This window comes from Mobula hypostoma, chromosome 11 (genome assembly GCF_963921235.1).
Source record: "Mobula hypostoma chromosome 11, sMobHyp1.1, whole genome shotgun sequence".
NCBI classification, from domain to species: Eukaryota; Metazoa; Chordata; class Chondrichthyes; order Myliobatiformes; family Myliobatidae; genus Mobula; species Mobula hypostoma.
Window position 1 is genome coordinate 90,553,005 of NC_086107.1, and position 18,892 is coordinate 90,571,896.

At 41.1% G+C, this 18,892-nt stretch overlaps 1 protein-coding gene across 5 annotated transcripts in view; it reads right to left on the reverse strand.

Moving 5' to 3' along the window:
- The window catches only part of LOC134353932 (kinesin-like protein KIF18A), a 118,929-nt gene that overhangs the window by 44,667 nt on the left and 55,370 nt on the right, over window positions 1–18,892 (reverse strand). For all 5 annotated transcript variants that reach the window (XM_063062489.1, XM_063062488.1, XM_063062485.1 and 2 more), the window contains 4 exons: window positions 11,145–11,307; window positions 10,510–10,674; window positions 9,886–10,007; window positions 7,378–7,625 (listed from right to left, as the gene is read on the reverse strand). In XM_063062489.1, coding sequence (XP_062918559.1) covers window positions 7,378–7,625; window positions 9,886–10,007; window positions 10,510–10,674; window positions 11,145–11,307 — 698 coding nt within the window. The remainder of the gene's footprint in view (window positions 1–7,377; window positions 7,626–9,885; window positions 10,008–10,509; window positions 10,675–11,144; window positions 11,308–18,892) is intronic.

Genomic DNA, 18,892 nt, shown 5'->3' on the forward strand with positions numbered 1-18,892 from the left:
AAAACACAAAGGCATACTGTAAAACGGGGTTTAGTCACAGCAGAGACTGTTGGCTTTTGATGTCTAAAAGGAGATGTTTTAACAATTCGGGAAAGGCTCCCTCTTTTCAGAAGACCATTATCATCTTGGTATCCAAGAAAAACAGGATAACTTTCCTAAATGACTACCATCAAGTGGCCCTGACATCTACCATCAAGAAGTGCTTCGAGAGGCTGGTCATGGCTTGCACGAACTCCAGCCTTCCAAATAACCTCAACCACTGCAATTTGCCTACTGCCAAAACAGGTCTGTGGCAGATGCCTTTTCCCTGGCCCTACACTCATCTCTGGAACACCTGGATAGTAAAAGCAGTTCCTCAAACTCATCACCAAACTCTGGATCCTGGGAGTTAATGCTTCCTTCTGCAACTGAACTACTTTGACTTGCTAAGCATCAGTGAGGATTAGCAGCAGCGTCTACACAACAATTATTCTGAGCACCAGTACTCCACAGGGTTGCATCCTCAGCACCCCCTCCCACTTTACTCACTGTATATTCATGACGATATGGCCCGATTCTGTTCTAACTCCATCTAAAAATTTACAGATGATACCACCATAGTGGGCTGGATCTCAAATAATGTTGACTCGGAATACAGGAAGGGGATAGAGAGTCTAGTGACATGGTGTCATGACAACAACCTTTCCCTCAATGTTAACAAAACAAAGAAATTGGATGTTGACTTCAGAAATGGGGAGGTCTGTACAAGCTGCTGTCTACATGAACAGTGTTGTGGTTGACAGGGCTGAGAGTTTCAATCAAGCTTCTAGATGTGAACATTATCAATAGCCCGTTCTTGTACAATTATGTAGATGTCATGGCCAAGAAAGCTTACCAATAACTACTTCCTCAGGAGGCTAAAGAATTTGGCATGCCCTGTTGATCCTTGCCAATTTTTATCAGTGCACCACAGAACGCCTTCTATTTGGATGCATAATGGCTTGGTATAGCACGTGACTGCAATACATTACAGAGAGCTGTGGATACAGCTCAGAACACCACCTAAACAGCCTCCCCTCCATGGACTCTGCCTACACTTCTTATTGCATCAGTAAAGCAGCCACCAGAATCAAAGACCCCACCAATCCCGAACATTCTCTTTTCTTCCTTCTCGTATTTGGCAGAAGATACAAAACCCTGAAAGAACATAACACCAAGCTCAAGGACAACTTCCATCCCACGGTTATCCGACTCTACACCAAGATGGACTTTTAACTTCACAATCCATCTTATGATCTTGCACTTTATTGTCTACTTGCATTGCACTTTCTCAGTAGCCTTTAAACATTATTTGCATTGTTATTGTCTTGCCTTATTCCAGCTCAATGCACTGTGTAATGATTTGATCTGTACAAACAGTATGTATGACAAGCTTCAAGTTCAAGTTTATTGTCATCTGGCTACATAGAAACAAGCAAATGAAACAATAGTGCACCCACAAAATATATATCACACGCGGCATATAAAACAAAACATTACCATAAATAAGTTAATAAAATATAATTCAAAATTATACCACAGCACAGGAAAGCAATAAACCCTAAAACAATGCAGTGAACAGTAAACGAGACCTCAGTGGTGGCAGGGTACACAATAATCTTACAGTCTGAGGGAGGAAGCTATTACCCAATCTGGCAGTCCTAATCCTGATGCTTTTCTACCCCCTTCCTGACAGCAGTGGGTCAAAGAGATTGTGGGATCCTCAACAATGCTTCGGGCCCTTTGTATACAACTCTCCCGGTAAATGTCACAAACCGGGGGAAAGGAAGACAATCAGCAGTTTTTACGATCCTCTGTAAGGTCTTACAGTCTGATGTCTTTCAGCTAGTACCACACACTGATGCAACCAGACAGGGCACTCTTGATGGGGAGTCTTGCACTCCTCAATCTCCTCAGAAAATATAGGTGCCTTCTTGACTAGCGAGGTGGTGTTGTGGGTCCAGGTTAAATTGTCCATTATATGCACACCTAGAAACTTTGTGCTCTTCACTCTCTCCACAGCAGAGCCATTGACTGAGCAATGGAGAGTGGTCTACCTGTGCCTTCCTTAAGTCCACAATCAGCTCTTTTGTCCTGTCCACGTTGAGACTCAGGTCGTTGTTCTTGCACCATTTGACAATCCTCTCTGTATTCATTATTGTTGCTGATGAGGCCAACCACTGTTGTATCATCAGCAAACTTGATGTGGTTTGAGCGGGATCTGGCAGTGCAGCTGTGAGTCAGCAGCGCGCACAGCATCGGGCTGAGCACAGAGCCTTGGAGGGCACCACTGATCAATGTAATGGAGCTTGAGATGTTGTTGCCAACTCGGACTGACTGGGGTCTTTCTATCAAGAAATCTAAGATCCAGTTACAGAGAGGAGTGTTGAGTCCCAACAAGCGCAGTTTACCCACGAGCCTTTGTGGGGTGAACATGTTAAAGGCCGGGCTGAAGTCGATGAACAACATCCTGGCATATGAGGCATCATGGGACAGGACGGAGTGGAGAAGAACTGAGGCTATGGTATCATCAATGGACCAGTTTTAGTGGTTGGCAAACCGGAAAGGGTACGATGAGATTTTAGACGATCCATTACCAGACTCTCCACACACTTCATGATTGTTGAAGTCAGTATCACTGGGCAGTCATCGTTTAAGCCAGTTACCATGGGTCTCGCTTTTCACTGTAACTTAGTATATTTGGCACTAATAAATCTGTACCAAAATATAGCTTTCAAAATTAGATATGATTAAAAGAGACATCTTATATAGAGGAGTGAGGCAGCAGCAATATAAAAATTAAGCAGGGCTGCTTGTTGAAGTGCCAGATTACATTGTGATGACTACAGTTGGAACTACTTTTGACAAAGAGATCAGATTTAAATAATACTCCATGATAATAAAAAAATCAATTATTTCTTCAGAATTATGAACTGTCAGTCTAGGCACTATTCACCACACCATTCCATTTCAATCAATTTTAAGATTAAAACATGATTGCAAGCTTTCTATTGGTCTAACAGATGGCCACAGACAATGTCTTCCTTGAAGACCAAACTATCAAAGGTTCATTTTATGATCAAAGTATGCTTGCAGAATACAACTCCTGAGATTTGTCTTCTCCAGATAGCCACGCAATATAGGAAAACCGTGAAAGTCACTGAAAGAAGGGACATCAAACCCCCGTCCTGCATGAAGAAAAAGAAACGGAACTCGCAAACCCCAAACATCCCAACCCCTCCCTCGCACAAAAATAGATCACCTGTCAGGACACGGCAGCTAAAACATCAAACCCCTAAACACCAAGCCCCTCCTATGCAAAAAAAGCGACAATATAATATCAAACCTCAAAACTCTCTCGTACACAAAAATCTAGCAAGTTGCTCACAAGTAAAAACACTAAGTTGCAAACCCCACCTAAAAAAAGTAAAATCGCCCACCCACCAATCAGCAACAAGAAAGAAAACACAAAAAAACTGAGGGAGACCAATATAAACTACAGACCATACCAATAATCAAACATGTCTCAGAATTTCGAAAACATCCTCCACGGTTTTAAGTGTTATGGTATTGCAAAATGCAGGTAGTACAAATTATTCACTAAAGGAGCTCTACAAATGTTGCCACATTTTGACATAAATTACACCACAATTTCCAAAGGAAGTAAACTTGAGTAAGTTAACTTGGGGAATGATTTAACTGGGGAAAAAATCTTTAAGCATCAACAAAGTCAATATCTTTGCACAAGTAGCATAAATAATTAAATCTCTATCAGTTTTCCTTATGTTGCTCATATAGTTTGTACAAAGAAGTGACTGAAAATTATAAATGAGTTATAAAGCTGAAGTATTTATTACCTGTTGCTGCATTGCATGTCTAGACTTAATGCCAGCTTCAATTAGTTGTCAAAACACCTCTCCTGCTGACAGGTTATGGATTTTAAGGATCTAGATTAGCTACAATAAATAATTACCTCGGCATTGTTAAACTTTAAAATATTATAAGCCTTTACGGAAAGTAGCTTTTGTTTTTAACAGAAAACAGATTTCCCACTTCTAAACGAGATCCAATTTGCTCTTCAGGTTTATGGTTGACCCTCACAAATTTGTTATACAAATTCAGAACCTGTATAGTGAGTTTCTAGAAAGAAAATCTACCCTGTGATTACCGTAAACTGTCACAGCATGATTCCAGCCAGTTACTGATGCATACGCCTCTTACTTAGCCGTGATTAGCAGGGCAGATATGCGTTAATCAGATCACAAATATATTGGGTCCTTAAACACAATAAGTACTTTTGGAAGAGATTCAATTTTAGGCAATTAGAAATATGATTGATCTGAACAATTATTCTAGTTAGTCCCCCACCCCCACGCCCCCTTTATCTATTACCTCAGTCACTGCAATTCACTATGAACACTTTTTCAAAGTTCAAAGTAAATTTATTATCAAAGTATGTATAGTGCCTATAAAAAGTATTCACCCCCCCAAAATTTTCTTTTTTTATTCTTTTACAACATTGAATCACAGTGGATTTAATTTGTTTTTTTTGACACTGATCAACAGAAAAAGACTCTTTCATGTCAAAGTGAAAACAATCTCTACAAAGTGATCTAAATTAATTACAAATATAAACACAAAATAATTGATTGCGTAAGTATTCACCCCTCTAAGTCACTATTTCATAGATGCACCTTTGGCAAACATTACAGCCAAAGTCTGTGTGGACAGGTCTCTATTGCTTTGCACATCTGGACACAGCAATTTTTCCCCCTTCTTTACAAAACTGCTCAAGTTCTGTCAGATTGTATGTGGATTGTGAGTGAACAGCCCTTTTCAAGTCCAGCCACATATGCTCATTTGGATTGAGGCCCGAACTCTGACTTGTCCACTCTGGGACTTTAACTTACTTGTTTTTAAGCCATTTCTGTGTAGCTTTGGCTTTAAGCTTGGGGTCATTGTTTTGCTGAAAAACAAATCTCTGTCTGCAGTCTGCATCAGATTTTCCTCCCTGTATTCTGGTGCACTCATTTTACCCTCTACCTTCACAAGCCTTCCTGCAATGAAGCATCCCCACAGCATGATGAAGCCACCACCATGCTTCACAAGAGGGATGGTGTGTTTTTGATGATGTGCTGTGTTCGGTTTACACCAAACATAGCATTTAGTCTAATGGCCAAAAATTCATCAGACCATTTCTTCCAGCTGACTTCAGAGTTTCCCACATGCCTTCTGGCAAATTCTAGCTGACATTTCATGTGAGTCTTTCTCTTTGCCACTCTCCCATAAGGCTGCGAAGCATCCGGGCAGCAGTTATTGTATGCGCAGCCTCTCCCTTCTCAGGCACTGAAGCTTGTAACTCCTCCAAAGTTGTTACAGGTGTCTTGGTAGCCTCCCTCACTAGTCCCCTTCTTGTACAGTCACTCAGTTTTTGAGGAAGGCTGGCTCTTGGCAGATTTACAACTGTGCCATATTCTTTCCATTTCTTAATAGACATAGGTGCAGGAGTAGGCCATTCAGCCCTTCGAGCCAGCACCGCCATTCACTGTGATCATGGCTGATCATCCACAATCAGTACCCCGTTCCTGCCTTCTCCCCATATCCCTTGACTCTGCTGTCTTTAAGAGCTCCGTCTACTATGGTGATTGACTTAACTGTACTTCAAAGGTTATTAGTGACTTGGAAATTTTCTTGTATCCATCTCCTGACTTGCGCTTTTCAATAACCCTTTTGCGGAGCTGCTTGGAGTGTTCTTTTGTCTTCATGGTATAGTTTTTGCCAGGATACTGATTCACCAGCAGTTGCACCTTCCAGATACAGGTGTATTGAAACACCTTGACTGCACAAAGGTCTCCAAAAACAGATCTCCACTTAACTAGTAATGTGACTTCTAAAACCAAATTGCTGCACCAGTGATGATTTGGTGTGTCATATTAAAAGGGGTGAATACTTATATGATCAATTATTTTGTGTTTTATATTTGTAATTACTTTAGATCACTCTTTTTCACCTTGACACAAAAGAGTCTCTTTCTGTTGATCGGTGTCAAAAAAGCCAAATTAAAAAACCACCGTGATTCAAAATTGTAAAACAATAAAACATGAAAACTTCCCTGGGGGGGGGTGGTGAATACTTTTTATAGGTATTGTTTATGTTACCATATATTACCCCGAGATTAATTTTCTTACAGGCATTTACAGAACAAAAAACATACAATAGGATCAATGAAAAATTACACACGAAGACTGTCAGACATTAGGGTTTACTTAAAACCACGTTTTATAATGTTGTTTACATTGTAAATACATGCTGGTATTTATGTATTTATGAACATATTATTTCTTATCTATACTTTTACCTCTTATTTTTATATAATTCTTTTTTTCCTTTATCACTATTGTTTTTTTGGTTGCACGTCATGCCCTGACCACCACACTACAGCAAATTCCTAATGCTTGTAAAAGTACATGGTGAATAAAGCTGATCCCTGATATGAACTCTGGTTGATTTTCCTACTACACCTCTGAAAGTATTAAAATCAAATTAGTTTAGATCATGAATTGAAGCTTGGTCTGTCCCTTCGGTGTAAGCGATGTATTAATCCCCTAGCAAGCCTTCATTTGGTTCTGTGAACGTATGACAAGCAAGGCCGAAGTGAGTGCAAGGCCTGAAGGATGATGTTTCCTCCAAAAGAAAGAGGAACAGTACGTAGTCACGTTTGCCTTTGTTTGGCTCATATCCAGGTAGCTGCCCAAATATCTTTTAAACATTCTAACAGTACTTCCCTCTAGTTTTCTCTGGCACCTCATTCCATTTATCTACCATCCTCTGCATGAAAAACTTCCCTTGCAGGTCCCCTTTAAATCCTTCCCTTCTCGCCTTTAATCAATGCCCTCTAGTTTTAAATTACACTACCATGGGAAAAAAAACTGACTACCCAGTGCATCAATGCTCCTTACGATTTTATACATTTCTATTAGGTCACCCCTTCTCCTATGCTCTAATCCTTCTTTCTAACTCAACAACCACTCCCAGTAATATCCTTAAATCTTTCCTGTATCTTTTCCAGCTTAATGATATTCTTATTATAACTAGGTGAACTTCTGACATCTGAACTGTCTGTTAGTGATAAAAATTAATAAACCTAGTAGTAAATGTTCATTAAAAAATCTTCAACAAATTTACAAGAATTAAATTACAAGTCAAATGCAGTTCATGTCAAATTGTAAAAAACACAAAAAATGTTAAAAAAGCTTTTTTCCCCAATGACAGTAGGTTCTAAGGAGACAAGTTCTGAAATTCTAGAAACAATTGTCTGAGTGTCCACTAACATGACAAAGCAAGAAGGAAACAACTTACCAGTGGATTCAAACAGGTTCTCTGGTAGAAGATGTAGCTTAGAAAATGTAGCAAGAGCTGTTACTTCTGAATGCTGATTTGCTTTAGATTCCTCTGTGCTTATTTGGTCTGCCCATAAGACAGCCTTCTCTCCTCGCACAAGACGTTCCAGGTCGCTGAACTGCGATACCGTGTCTTCATTTGCAAGGCTTGCTTCCCTCAGCATGTTAAACTGCTTCCGGACAACCTGAAGCAGGGTGGTCACTAACCTGAAATTGCAAAAAGCAAAGCAAAGCAATTTAACTTCCTTAGGAACCAGGATTACCACTTAGTCCAGAGAGCAAGAGGACTTTCTCCCTGGAACAGCCTGATCTGGATTCAATTTTGGCTAGTAAGTGTTTCCAGTTCTTAAGCATCCAACCTTCTTTTAGAAAACTTTCACCAGCTAATACTTGATGGCTTCAATTTAACCACGAAATGCAGCTGCCATACAATTTACCATTCTTATTATCCTCCCTTTTCCCTTTTGCACAAATTGCTCCTTCTGTTAAAGTGCTTTGACAGAGTAATTATCCTGGGAATTCAAGGATTAACGTACGAGTAGTGCTTGATGGCTCTGGGCCTTTACTCACTGGAATTTAGAAGAATGAGAGGGATCTCATTGAAACGTATCAAATATTGAAAGGCCTAGTTAGAGTGGATGTGGGGAGGATGTTTCCCATAGTGGGTGAGTCTAGGACACGAGGGCATGGCCTTAGAAATACAAGGATGTCCCCTTAGGACTGAGATGAAGAGGAACTTCTTTAGCTGGGGGGAGATGAATCTGTGGAATTCATTGCCACAAATGGCCGTGGAGGCCCAAGTCATTGGGTACAGTTAAAGCAAAAGAATGGGGTGAAGGCGGCAAGAGAATAGCACTGAGAGGGATAATATAACAGCTATGATGGAATGGCGAAGCGGATTTGAAGGGCTGATTGGCCAAATTCTGCTTTCACGTCTTATTTAAAGCCCTTCATAGGATTTCTTAAATTCTTTGCTTCATTGCTTTTTAAATGGTCTTTTATCAGTAATACCTGTGTTTTAGCCACTGCTGAAATAATTGACCTGTTCACTCTACCTAGGCTGCTGATCACACTATCACCTACATTTAATTCAGATTTCCAGTGTCTACAGTTTCCGTGTTACACTGAATCTGTAATGCACTGAAGCCTATTCCGGTTCAAGAATGAACTGGTAACACACAGAGGGTAACCAGCCTCTGCAGTGAGAAGTCAGCTTGTGACAGTCTGGACATAAATCCTTCATCAAGGCAAAGATCCTGGAAACCCCTTCGGGTTGTGGTGCTCCATGACATTAGCAGAGTTCAGAGAGAAGACAGATCAAAGGTGTCGCCATGTTTATGGAAGAGAATAGAATATAATAGAATAACTATAGGCACTATAATTAGTTGTTTGGTTCAAAATCCATGCATTGAACATCAAATCCAATGGATCAATGAATCAAAGACACACAAAGAACTCTTTCCAAGCTATTCCCAGTTTACTGAAAGCATTGCACCACCAATCCCCCATTGCCTGTGCGGTTATACTAGACATGAGAGACTGCAGATACTGGAATGTGGAGCAACAAATAAGATGCTGGAGGAACTCAGCATCTACATAGAGCAATGGATAGTCAACGTTTCAAGTCAAGATCCTTCATCTCGGGATACAGATTTCAATAGTACGTACTGAGGATTCAATGTTTCCGTCCTGACCTGAACCTGTGATATCACAATCAACAATACCCTAGCTCGACAACATTGATATTGCTGGCTGTGGCAGAAACAAATTCACCTACCTCAGAATACTGAAGGTGACACAATCAGCCCATAAACCAAATAGAAGCACATTATCATGACAAGGTCAGGTGTTTGACAACCTGGTGAAAGTTGACAACTTATTTGCTGCTTTGGAAATTACCTTTGTGCTGCAGCTATGAAGCTGGTACAGGAAAATAAGAGACACTTTGCTCCTCTGTGTCATGTGAAAGTGATGAAGTGTTGAAATCAGCACGGTACACAGTCCTGTCCCAATTACAGGGTGGAGGAATCTAGTTCTGAGTTACACGCTTGTTTTGACAGTTCTCACTCCAATTTCCATACCATTTACCTCACCACTTTCAGCACAAAAATAATGGGTCTTAACTAACATGCAAAGAGTGAGATTTGGTACATGAATCAGTCCTCAAAGCATGCTCAATCTTGTCCTCTGTTCATGTGCACATTAACAAAAGCATACAACAGATCATAGCTGAGGTACAGGCTATTTTTCTCCCCTTCCCTTCTTTGTCTGAAGACAAATTCCCAGGCCCAACTATCCATTTTAATTGAAGGTTAACTGACTCAGCCTAGCACAGAGATCAAATCCAGCACATTCCCCAAATTTATGACCTGGTGCATCACACACTTCATGGACAAATGCTGATTCAGCCACAATAAAAGAGCCCAAACTGGATTTATTTAGGTTAACAAATGAATAAGCTTCTTACTTTTCTGTCTGTCGACTGTCTCGGTCTTGCAATGTCATCAGACGTGTCACATAATCACTGTGTTGCTTGCTATTGCTCGCTTCAGCCTCCAACATAAGGTTCTTCATGCTCAGTTTCAGGATCTGTTCCATAATAAATTATTCAGAAGGAAAGAGGTCCACTTACAAACTAACACAATACATTCGTTATGGTGACATTTTACCTCATCACTCCGTGAACATCAAACTGTTTTCCCACAGGTTCTAACTACCATCCAGAGGCAAAGAACTGTCTGTAATCTGGGTCAAGATCTTCTCCAGAAACTGTTGTTATTAATGCTTGTAATTAGCTGGCAGGTGGGATTGCAGAAGTTCCTAGCTTTGGTGAGGTGTACTTTCAGCACAGCTGATTAAATCTTTCAACATAAGTTAGCAAGGCTGAACCATATCACTCAATACAAGCCCTTCAGTTTTCAAAGACACTGTAGTCCGTTGCAGCTTAGTCAACTTTAATAGAATAAAACTTCCAGAAATTTGCACCAAAGTTATTTTATAACTATTTTAAGGTAACCAATTGAAAAGAGGAAAGGGTTACTAAAATTTGTTTAACTCAGATATTGTGCCCAGAAGCTAATTTCTTCCTTACCTGAGGGAATGATGTGGTTTTACCATCTGAACCAATTTTAGTTCCCAGCTGAGAAATGAGATTCCCATTCTCCTTGAGTTTCTCTTCGACTTGCTGCATTTTCTCCAGCAGGTGGTCACGGCGACAGCTAGAAGCTGCCTGGCTGCGTTCAAACTTACAGGAAGCCTGTCCAATTAGGAAAAGAACTCTAGTGACAGGTAATTGGCTTCTGCATTACATTGTTATCTCGCATTTCTTGCCTCAACAGATTCCTAGATGAACCAAATGCACTGCATTTTCTATAGCTGTGAAAGCAATAGTGTTATTTGAATGTCTAGCTTGAGAAACAGAATCTACGACAGTACAGCACAGGAACAGACCCTTCAGCCCACAATGTTGTGCTGAGCTAATTAAAGTGGTAATTAAATGCCAGTTTGTAGACAGAAATTTTTATAGCTTTGACTGTTTATTGTTAATCATATTTTAAAAAACTATGTATGTGAGAAAAACTTTAAATCTTCTGCCTTCGGACTATATGCAGCTTCATTATTATATCCTCACAGAAGCCATCCTAGTAAACTATTCACCTAAACCACCAAATTATTCAGACCCTGGCATCAAATTGATCTGTACCAATTTAAAATTAAGCCTCTTACCTGTTCCAGCTGCTGCTCGGTACACAATATTCTAATACGTTCTTGGTCCCGCAGACGGAAGAAAGCCTTCAACTCTATTTCTTTAGCATGAGCTTCCAGTTGGAAATAGTCCTTCTGAATCAGCTGGCGACTGGCAAAAGCATTTCGCAAAGCCGCCTCCAAGCTGGACACAAAGATAAGGAATGGCTTGAATCAGGGATTTAGCCTTTTTAAAACTGTGCATGTTTCTGGCCAGTTGAATTTTTCTAGAATTGTGCACTTGATTTATTTTTCGTTTTGTAAACTCAAACATAAATGGATTAGTGACATTTTCTTGGTCTTTGTGGACTAGGTAGTTCGGCTTAGAAACAGTTTTTTCATAATTTTGTTAGATTAAATCAATGTTTAACATCTTCACCAAAATACAGTATCACATACAGCAGCCAGCCCATCTGTACAAGATACAAGGAAGCAGACACCCTGGAATTATATGGAATTGCAGAAGTTATATTTCATTCTTGATCATCCTCTAGTAGTTCGTGAACAAAACTTGTAAAAATATCAGCTTCAGCATTGTCAGGGAGGAGAAAGGAAAGATTAAAGATTAGCTTTATTTGTCATGAAGCATACAGTGAAATGTGTCATTTCTGAAATGAGCAATATGGTCCGATGATAAGCTGGGGCAGCTTGCAAGTATCTCCATGCTTCTGGCACAAATATAGCATGCCCACAACTTACTAACCCTAACCTGTACATCTATGGAATGTGGGAGGAAACTCATGCGGCCATGGGGAGGACGTACAAACTCCTTACAGGCAGCAGCAAGAATTGTACCCTGATCTTCTGGTTGCTGGCATTCTAAGTTGTTAGGGTAACTACTAGGGGATGGACCAAATGAATAAAGATATCATAAACTGATGTATTTCACTTGAACATCTGTCTGCAAGCAAGTCAGGACCAGCCACGAATGACAGTTCTTTGTTAAACTGACCAACAATTACTTGAGGTTCAGACTTGAAGGTGATACAAAACAGCAAGGGCATTGATTTTCAGCAGGTTGAGCAGCATCTGTGGGGAAAAGAATTGTTGACGTTTCAAATCTAGACTCGGTATCAGAAATGAGAACAGAAAATACACATTGTAAAGAGAAGGGGAGGGTCAACAATTCCTTCCCACCTCCACAGACGCTGCTCAACTTGCTGAGTTCCTCCATCAGTTTGTCTTATGCTCCGGATTCAAGTTGCTGCAATATTTTGTGTCAGTATATTTTATTTTCAGTGACATACTTGGTCAAATCTAATTATAGGAGTAGACATACTGCTGATACTAGTGGTTCCAGAAGAGGGCACCACCAAACAATGCGACCAAGGACGACATCCTCCAGAAGGTTCATGAAACTATTTCTTACACCTCTTTTAAGTCTTTTTCTTTCAAATGTAGTTCTGCTACTGTTGAAGCCTGTCATCTACATTTTGGTGGTGTGTTTTTGAGTGATCTGGTGCTTTGCTGTCTCCAAGAGGATTCCGTGAGGCTTCGAGTGAAGCATGCGTCCTCGAGGTCAAGAAGCCTAGAGACAGGGCGAAAGCCTGTGATCAACTCCATTTCTCACTGACTAAAACACCAAGGAAGGTTGAAATCATCAAGGCGAGAGTGGAAGGTGAGCAGGTGTTCAGCACCATCTAGCAGCCTCCCACTCACTGCTGCTGGAGGAAGGTGTCTACATGTGATGCTCTCTCTCTCTCTCCCACCCCCCCCCTCACTTGCTGCTCCCAAAGGAAGGTCCCTGTGGTCTCTTTCTCTTCTCTCTCCCTTGATGCTGTTGGAGGATGATGCCGGAGTCCTGGATAATGTGCAAGGTTTAATCAACACAGTTTGTGGGTTGAACTCTGCAGTTCACGTAATGATGTTTCTGGTTTTCTGGTCACTTCTTTTTTTGTTGCTATTTTGGGCGATTTTGATCAGGGAGGACTGCAAATGACGAACGCGGTGCAGGAGATGTTGTTGCCAATCCATACTAACTGGGGTCTGACAATGAGGAAATTGGGGATCCAGTTGCACAAGAAGGTACCAAGGCCCAGATCTTGGATCTCAGTCATTAGTTTTGAGGAGATGATTGATATGAATGCTGAGCTGAAGCATGAACCTTCATTATCCAGATGCTGCAAAGCTGAGTGAGAGGCAAGGAAGTGGCATCTGCTGTTGATCTGCTGGGACGGCAGGCAAAATGCAGCAGATCCACTCTTCAGGCAGCAGTTGATGTGCTTCATGCACAACTTCTCAAAGCACTTTAGCACTTTGGATGCAAGTGCTACAGGACAATTCTTGGGCACTAGTATGATTGATGCCTGCTTGAAGCCAGTGGGTACCTCAGGCTGCCGAAACAAGAGGCTGAAGATGTACTATGGATAGCATTCTAACCAGCTGCATCACAGCCTGGGACAAAGCCTCTGATGCACAGGATTACAAGAGGCTGCGGACTAAGCTGGTTCTATCATGGGCTCAACTTCATGAGGATATCTTCGAGAGGTGGTGCCTCAAGGAGATGGCAACTATCATTATAGAACGTCAGCATCTGGAACATGCCTTCTTAGTGTCACTACCATCAAGGAGGAAGTACAGGGGCTTCTTCTCCTCCACCATCAGATTTCTGAACAGTCTATGAACACTCCTCATTACTCGTTTTTTTCATTACACAATTAATTCCAGGCAGTGCATTTCAAGCAACCACCAGTCTCTGTGTAAAAACTTGCCCTGCATTTATCCTTTGAACTTACCCCCCTTTCGTCTTAAACATATGCCCTCTGTAATTAGACAATTCAACCGTGGGGGAAAGAAAAAGTTACTGGTTATCTATCTGTGCTTCCTATAACCTTATAAACCTTTATCAGACCTCTCATCAGTCTCCATCACTCCTGAGAAAACAGCCCAGCCTCTCCTTATAGCACATGCCCCCTAAACCAGGAAGCATTCAGGTAAACCTCTTCTGTACCCTCTCCAAAGCCTCAACATCCTTCTGTGCTGCCCAGCGATCCCCTAATTTAAGCCTAACCTAATCACAGGACAATTTACAATGACCAATTAACCTACCAATGGGTATATCTTTGGACTGTGGGAGAAACCTGAGCACCAAGTAGAACTCCCCATGGTCATGGGGAGAAAGGACAAACACCTTACAGAGAGCAGCTGGAAATGAACCCGGGTCGCTGGTACTGTAAAGCATTGTGCTAACCACTACACTACATTGATGTGACCCAACCAGTTTTATAAAGCAGCAACATAACATTGTGATTCTTGAACTGAATTCTTCAACTAATGGAGACTGTTTTACAGGTCTTTTTTCTTCATTGTCTTTTAAAACTAATGTTTGTTTGTTGTTGTGTGAATCTACTGATTGAGTAAGCATGTTTTTGTGGCTTATGCACATGACAAATAAGTTTTAGAGAGAAATCACAAGTTACTTCTTTCATTCTCCTGACATTTCCTCATCCATCAATATAATTTCTCGCGGTCTCAGTCTACAAGGAACTCGTATTAACTTTGCTGATTACGTGTCTGTACAAGCTATTGCAACTTGATGTTTATGCTTGTTGTTAAATTAGTTTTGTATTCTTCTTTGTCCCTTGCCATCTTCTAGATGTTCCCATCTCCTAGGCTTATTGTCTTCTTGGCAACATTATAAGCCTTTTTCTTTCATCCTAAACTGTCTTTAAATTCTTTTGTTGACCACAATTGCAGAAATGTGAACTGTAGGGTCCTTGTAAATAAAGAATGTACAGACTGCAGTCATCTTACTCACTGAATTGTGGTCCTGGGTATCAAAAGGAAAATGACAAATTCCTGCAAAGGCTGTCCAGCAGCTGTTTGGAATTTCAAGTTTCCCTGCACATTTCACACTGTTCAACAAACATACTTTACAAAGAAAAAGGGGGCTGGAAAGGAATGGATCTCAGGTTCCAGCTCCTACTAGCTACCCAAAAGTTTGCCAGCAATAATGAGAGAGAGTGGGAGAGAGAGAGAGAGGGAGATTGTGAGGGAGAGTGAGGGAGATAGTGAGGGAGAGTGAGGGGGAGAGTGAGGGAGAGTGAGGAAGAGTGAGGGAGAGTGAGGGAGAGAGAGAGAGAATTTTTAAATAGTTACAAATGGGAGTAAAAAAAAATTTGCATTCGTATTTGCCTGTCTTCGGCCATTAACCGCTGCATGTTATCAGCATGTTTGAGGTTATTTGGAAACATTACTAGCAAGTGTAATCTAATTCCGGAGTACAAAGACGACAGAGAAAGAGTATGCAACAGCTTGAATGACAGACCACATTGAAGGGTGTACACTACATTACTATACTGTGTATTTCTATCCAACCCACAACAGGCACACCTCAGCCTAATGACATTTCCCCAGGCTCAAAACGCCATCCAAATAGACATTGTCTTCAAAGAGATCAAATGTGCCATTTTCCATAGAGCCACACATTCCAGTAAAACCACTGCATTCAACTAAAAAGAATGGGATAATCTCTTATTTGGTGTGACTGTATTTGAAAACATTAGGTTCCTTACTACGCGGGTACCACACTATTCAAGACTTTTATTAGGGCTCATTTTACACGAGTTTGGAAAGAATTTATTATTCCCCATTGTCACGGCTGCCATTATATGCCTCAAATATCAATAAAGGTTACAGCAGTCTGGTGGGTAAGTTATTGAATTAGCATTCAGAAATATGAGCCACTGATTCAGAGACACGATTCAAGTAATTAAGTCAATATGGGACAAAATAAAGGCTTATCTCAGTAACTATAAATATGAAACCACAAGATTGCTGCAAAAAAAAAAAAAACAAGCCTTGCCGGAAAGGAAATCTGCTGTCCTTACCAGATTTAACCTGTATACATCACCAGACTCACAAAGATGGTCAACGCTCAACTGTCTCCTATATTTAAGGGCACTTAAAAGTGCACAATAAAAAGCAACATTACTAGAAACACCCATACCCCATAAATTACTTGCCTCTCTCTCTCTGTACAAGATGATTAATTGAGTAGATCTGGCTATGAAACATTTTCCCCAGGGCAGAAATGGCTAATATAAGGGAGCATAGTTTCAAGGTGATTGGAAGAAAGTATAGCGAGGATGCTAGAGGTAGCTTGCTTTATTTTATAAAGAATGGTGAGTGTGTAGAACATGCAGGTAGGATGGTGGTAGAGGCAGATACATAAGGGACATTAGAAACTCTTCGATAGGTTTATGGATGATTGAAAGATGGAGGGCTATGTGGGAAGGAAAGGTTAGATTGATCTCAGAGTAGGTTAAAAGGTTGACACAACATCATGGGCTGAAGGGCCTGTACTGTGCTGTCCTGTTCTATGGCTTACAGCTGGTGTGATCTGCAAAACTACTGAAATCCTGCCTCTAGCTAGTTTTATATTAGTTACTGGTGGAATGCTATCTCCAGGGAAATCCAGACTGAATCCATACTGGACTGTAGAAGCCTGGCAAGCAGCCTTGCTCACTGGATGGAATCCAGGAAAGTTACATTGGGATTGGCACTGACTGTGCAAAACTAGCATTTGACTAGGTTGCCAAGCTTTTAAAGCTTTAGTTCTGCCAGATTTAAACAGAGCAACTGAAAATGCAGGACAGCATTTACCATCAACCTGATAGGGAACAAGTAATGCAAAAGTCTCCCTCCACTGGGGACACTTAACAGGAGCGCTGCGTACCAGGGCCCTTAGTATTATTAAGAATCCCACCCATCCATCCAGCATCCTCTTTGACACTCTACCATCAGGCAGGAGATTCCGATGCATAAAAACAAGATTGATCAGGATGGATAACAGCTTCTTCCCTCAAGCCACTAGGCTTCTGAACTCCCCAACGCATCGCATTCGAAGTGTCATCAAATAATTTGTATTGTACCCTACAATATTTAATAATGCACTTTAGTTTGTTTATCTATGAGTAATTAATTTGTAGATTTAATTCTTACTTTCCTAAGTTATTGTGTGTTATGCGTACTACTGTGTTTTACACCCTGGTCTGGAGAAACATTGTCTAACGTGGCGGTATACATGTATATTGCTGAATTACAATAAGTGACTAGAAGATATTACAAATGCTGGAAAACCTGGTGGATAACGAACAAAATACTCAAAATATTATGCAAGTTAACTAAATACTTTTCAGCAAACGGAAAATCAAAGATTCAAAGGTTCATTTATTAACAAAGCATGTATCCCTACACAACTCTGAAATTTGCCTTCTTGGGATAGCCACAAAACAAGAAAGAACATGAAAGGCATTCAGAGAGAAACATCAAATTCACCTACCCCTACACAAAAAAGAACGCAATCCCGATCACCAACACCCAAAAACACCCCTTCCCCCTGCACAAAAACAGAACAGGAACATCGATCGCAAAAAAAAAATCCCTCCCCCGCACAAAAAAACTAACAGAACATGAATCCCAAACACCCTCCCCTCATACAATAAAATGGAAAAGGAATGGGCGACAAAAGCTCAGACTATAAAAACCATAAGTCTAAAAATGTCCATAGTCCACAAACGCAATAGTTCAATCCATAAATGCAACACTCTATCATCATTCATCGAAAGAGAGGCTTACCCGCCTGCCACAGCGAGCCATAGAGCAATATGCCTTACCCCTGTAAATATGCCTTTACATGCAAGAGAAGAATGAATGAATGTCAGATTTGCAGAAGAACAATAATAGCAGCAAAGGAGTATGCAAAGAAATAACAAGACTGGTGGAATAGAGGGATCATTATCTGGCGCAGTGATGTGACTAGTCAGTTATGCTGATGTTCAACTAACAGTATAGAAGAGACCAAACAGGATAGGCAACTACTCTTCATTCTCTGCCTGACTTTGGCATCTGGTCTGGACTTACCACAGAGAATTATCTGAGTTATGCCAATTTTCACCCTCCACCCCCATTGATCCACAGATTTGTGGGTTATGGCGAACCTCTACACTTTAAGCTGGAGTGAAAATTTCCAGACCCTTAATACTCCCAATTTCCTTGCAGGTGAAAAGGAATATCCACTGTGCTGTTATCCTTCTACTAAGGAGGAGATTAGTCGGGAGGATCGAATGGAAAGGGACTCGCACAGAGAGTGATCCTGCTGAAAGTAGAAAGTGAGGAGGAGGGAAAGATCTGCTTGGTGGTGGGATTCTGTTGGAGATGCCGAAAGTTGCGGAGAATTATGTGCTGGACGCAGATGCTGGAGGAGTGGTAGGGGAGGACAAGAGGAACCCTATCCCTGGTAGGGTGGTGGGAGGTTGGAGTGAGAGCAGATGTGGATGAAATGGAAGAGATGCTCTTGTAGCCTATGCTTCAAGATAATTAAAGGGAAGGCCAACATTTATCTTCTTCACAGAATTTTGCTGAATATTTGGTATGGCTGGTGGAGTTGAAGGCCTGGTTCCATGTTGCATGCCTCTTGGACTCTGAGATTCTGCATATCACATTCCAAACCTCTGTTGCTCAAGGGTGAATAACCCCAGCTTCTCCAACACCTGGAGATTGGGGTCCTGTCATCAACGAGTCTGGAGTTCGCGGTCCTGTCAACAGCAAGTACAGTGTTTAAGGTCCTGTCATCGCTGAGTAGTTCTGAGGTGGATGCTGAAGGTCGAAGCCCGAAGGTTGATCTGAACTAGAGGCTGAATGGCCAAAGCCGTGGCTCTTTGAGTCTGCAAGTCCAGAAAGTAAGTTGGAGGTTCAGTGTCTGCGAGTACACTGGAGGCCCAGAGGCA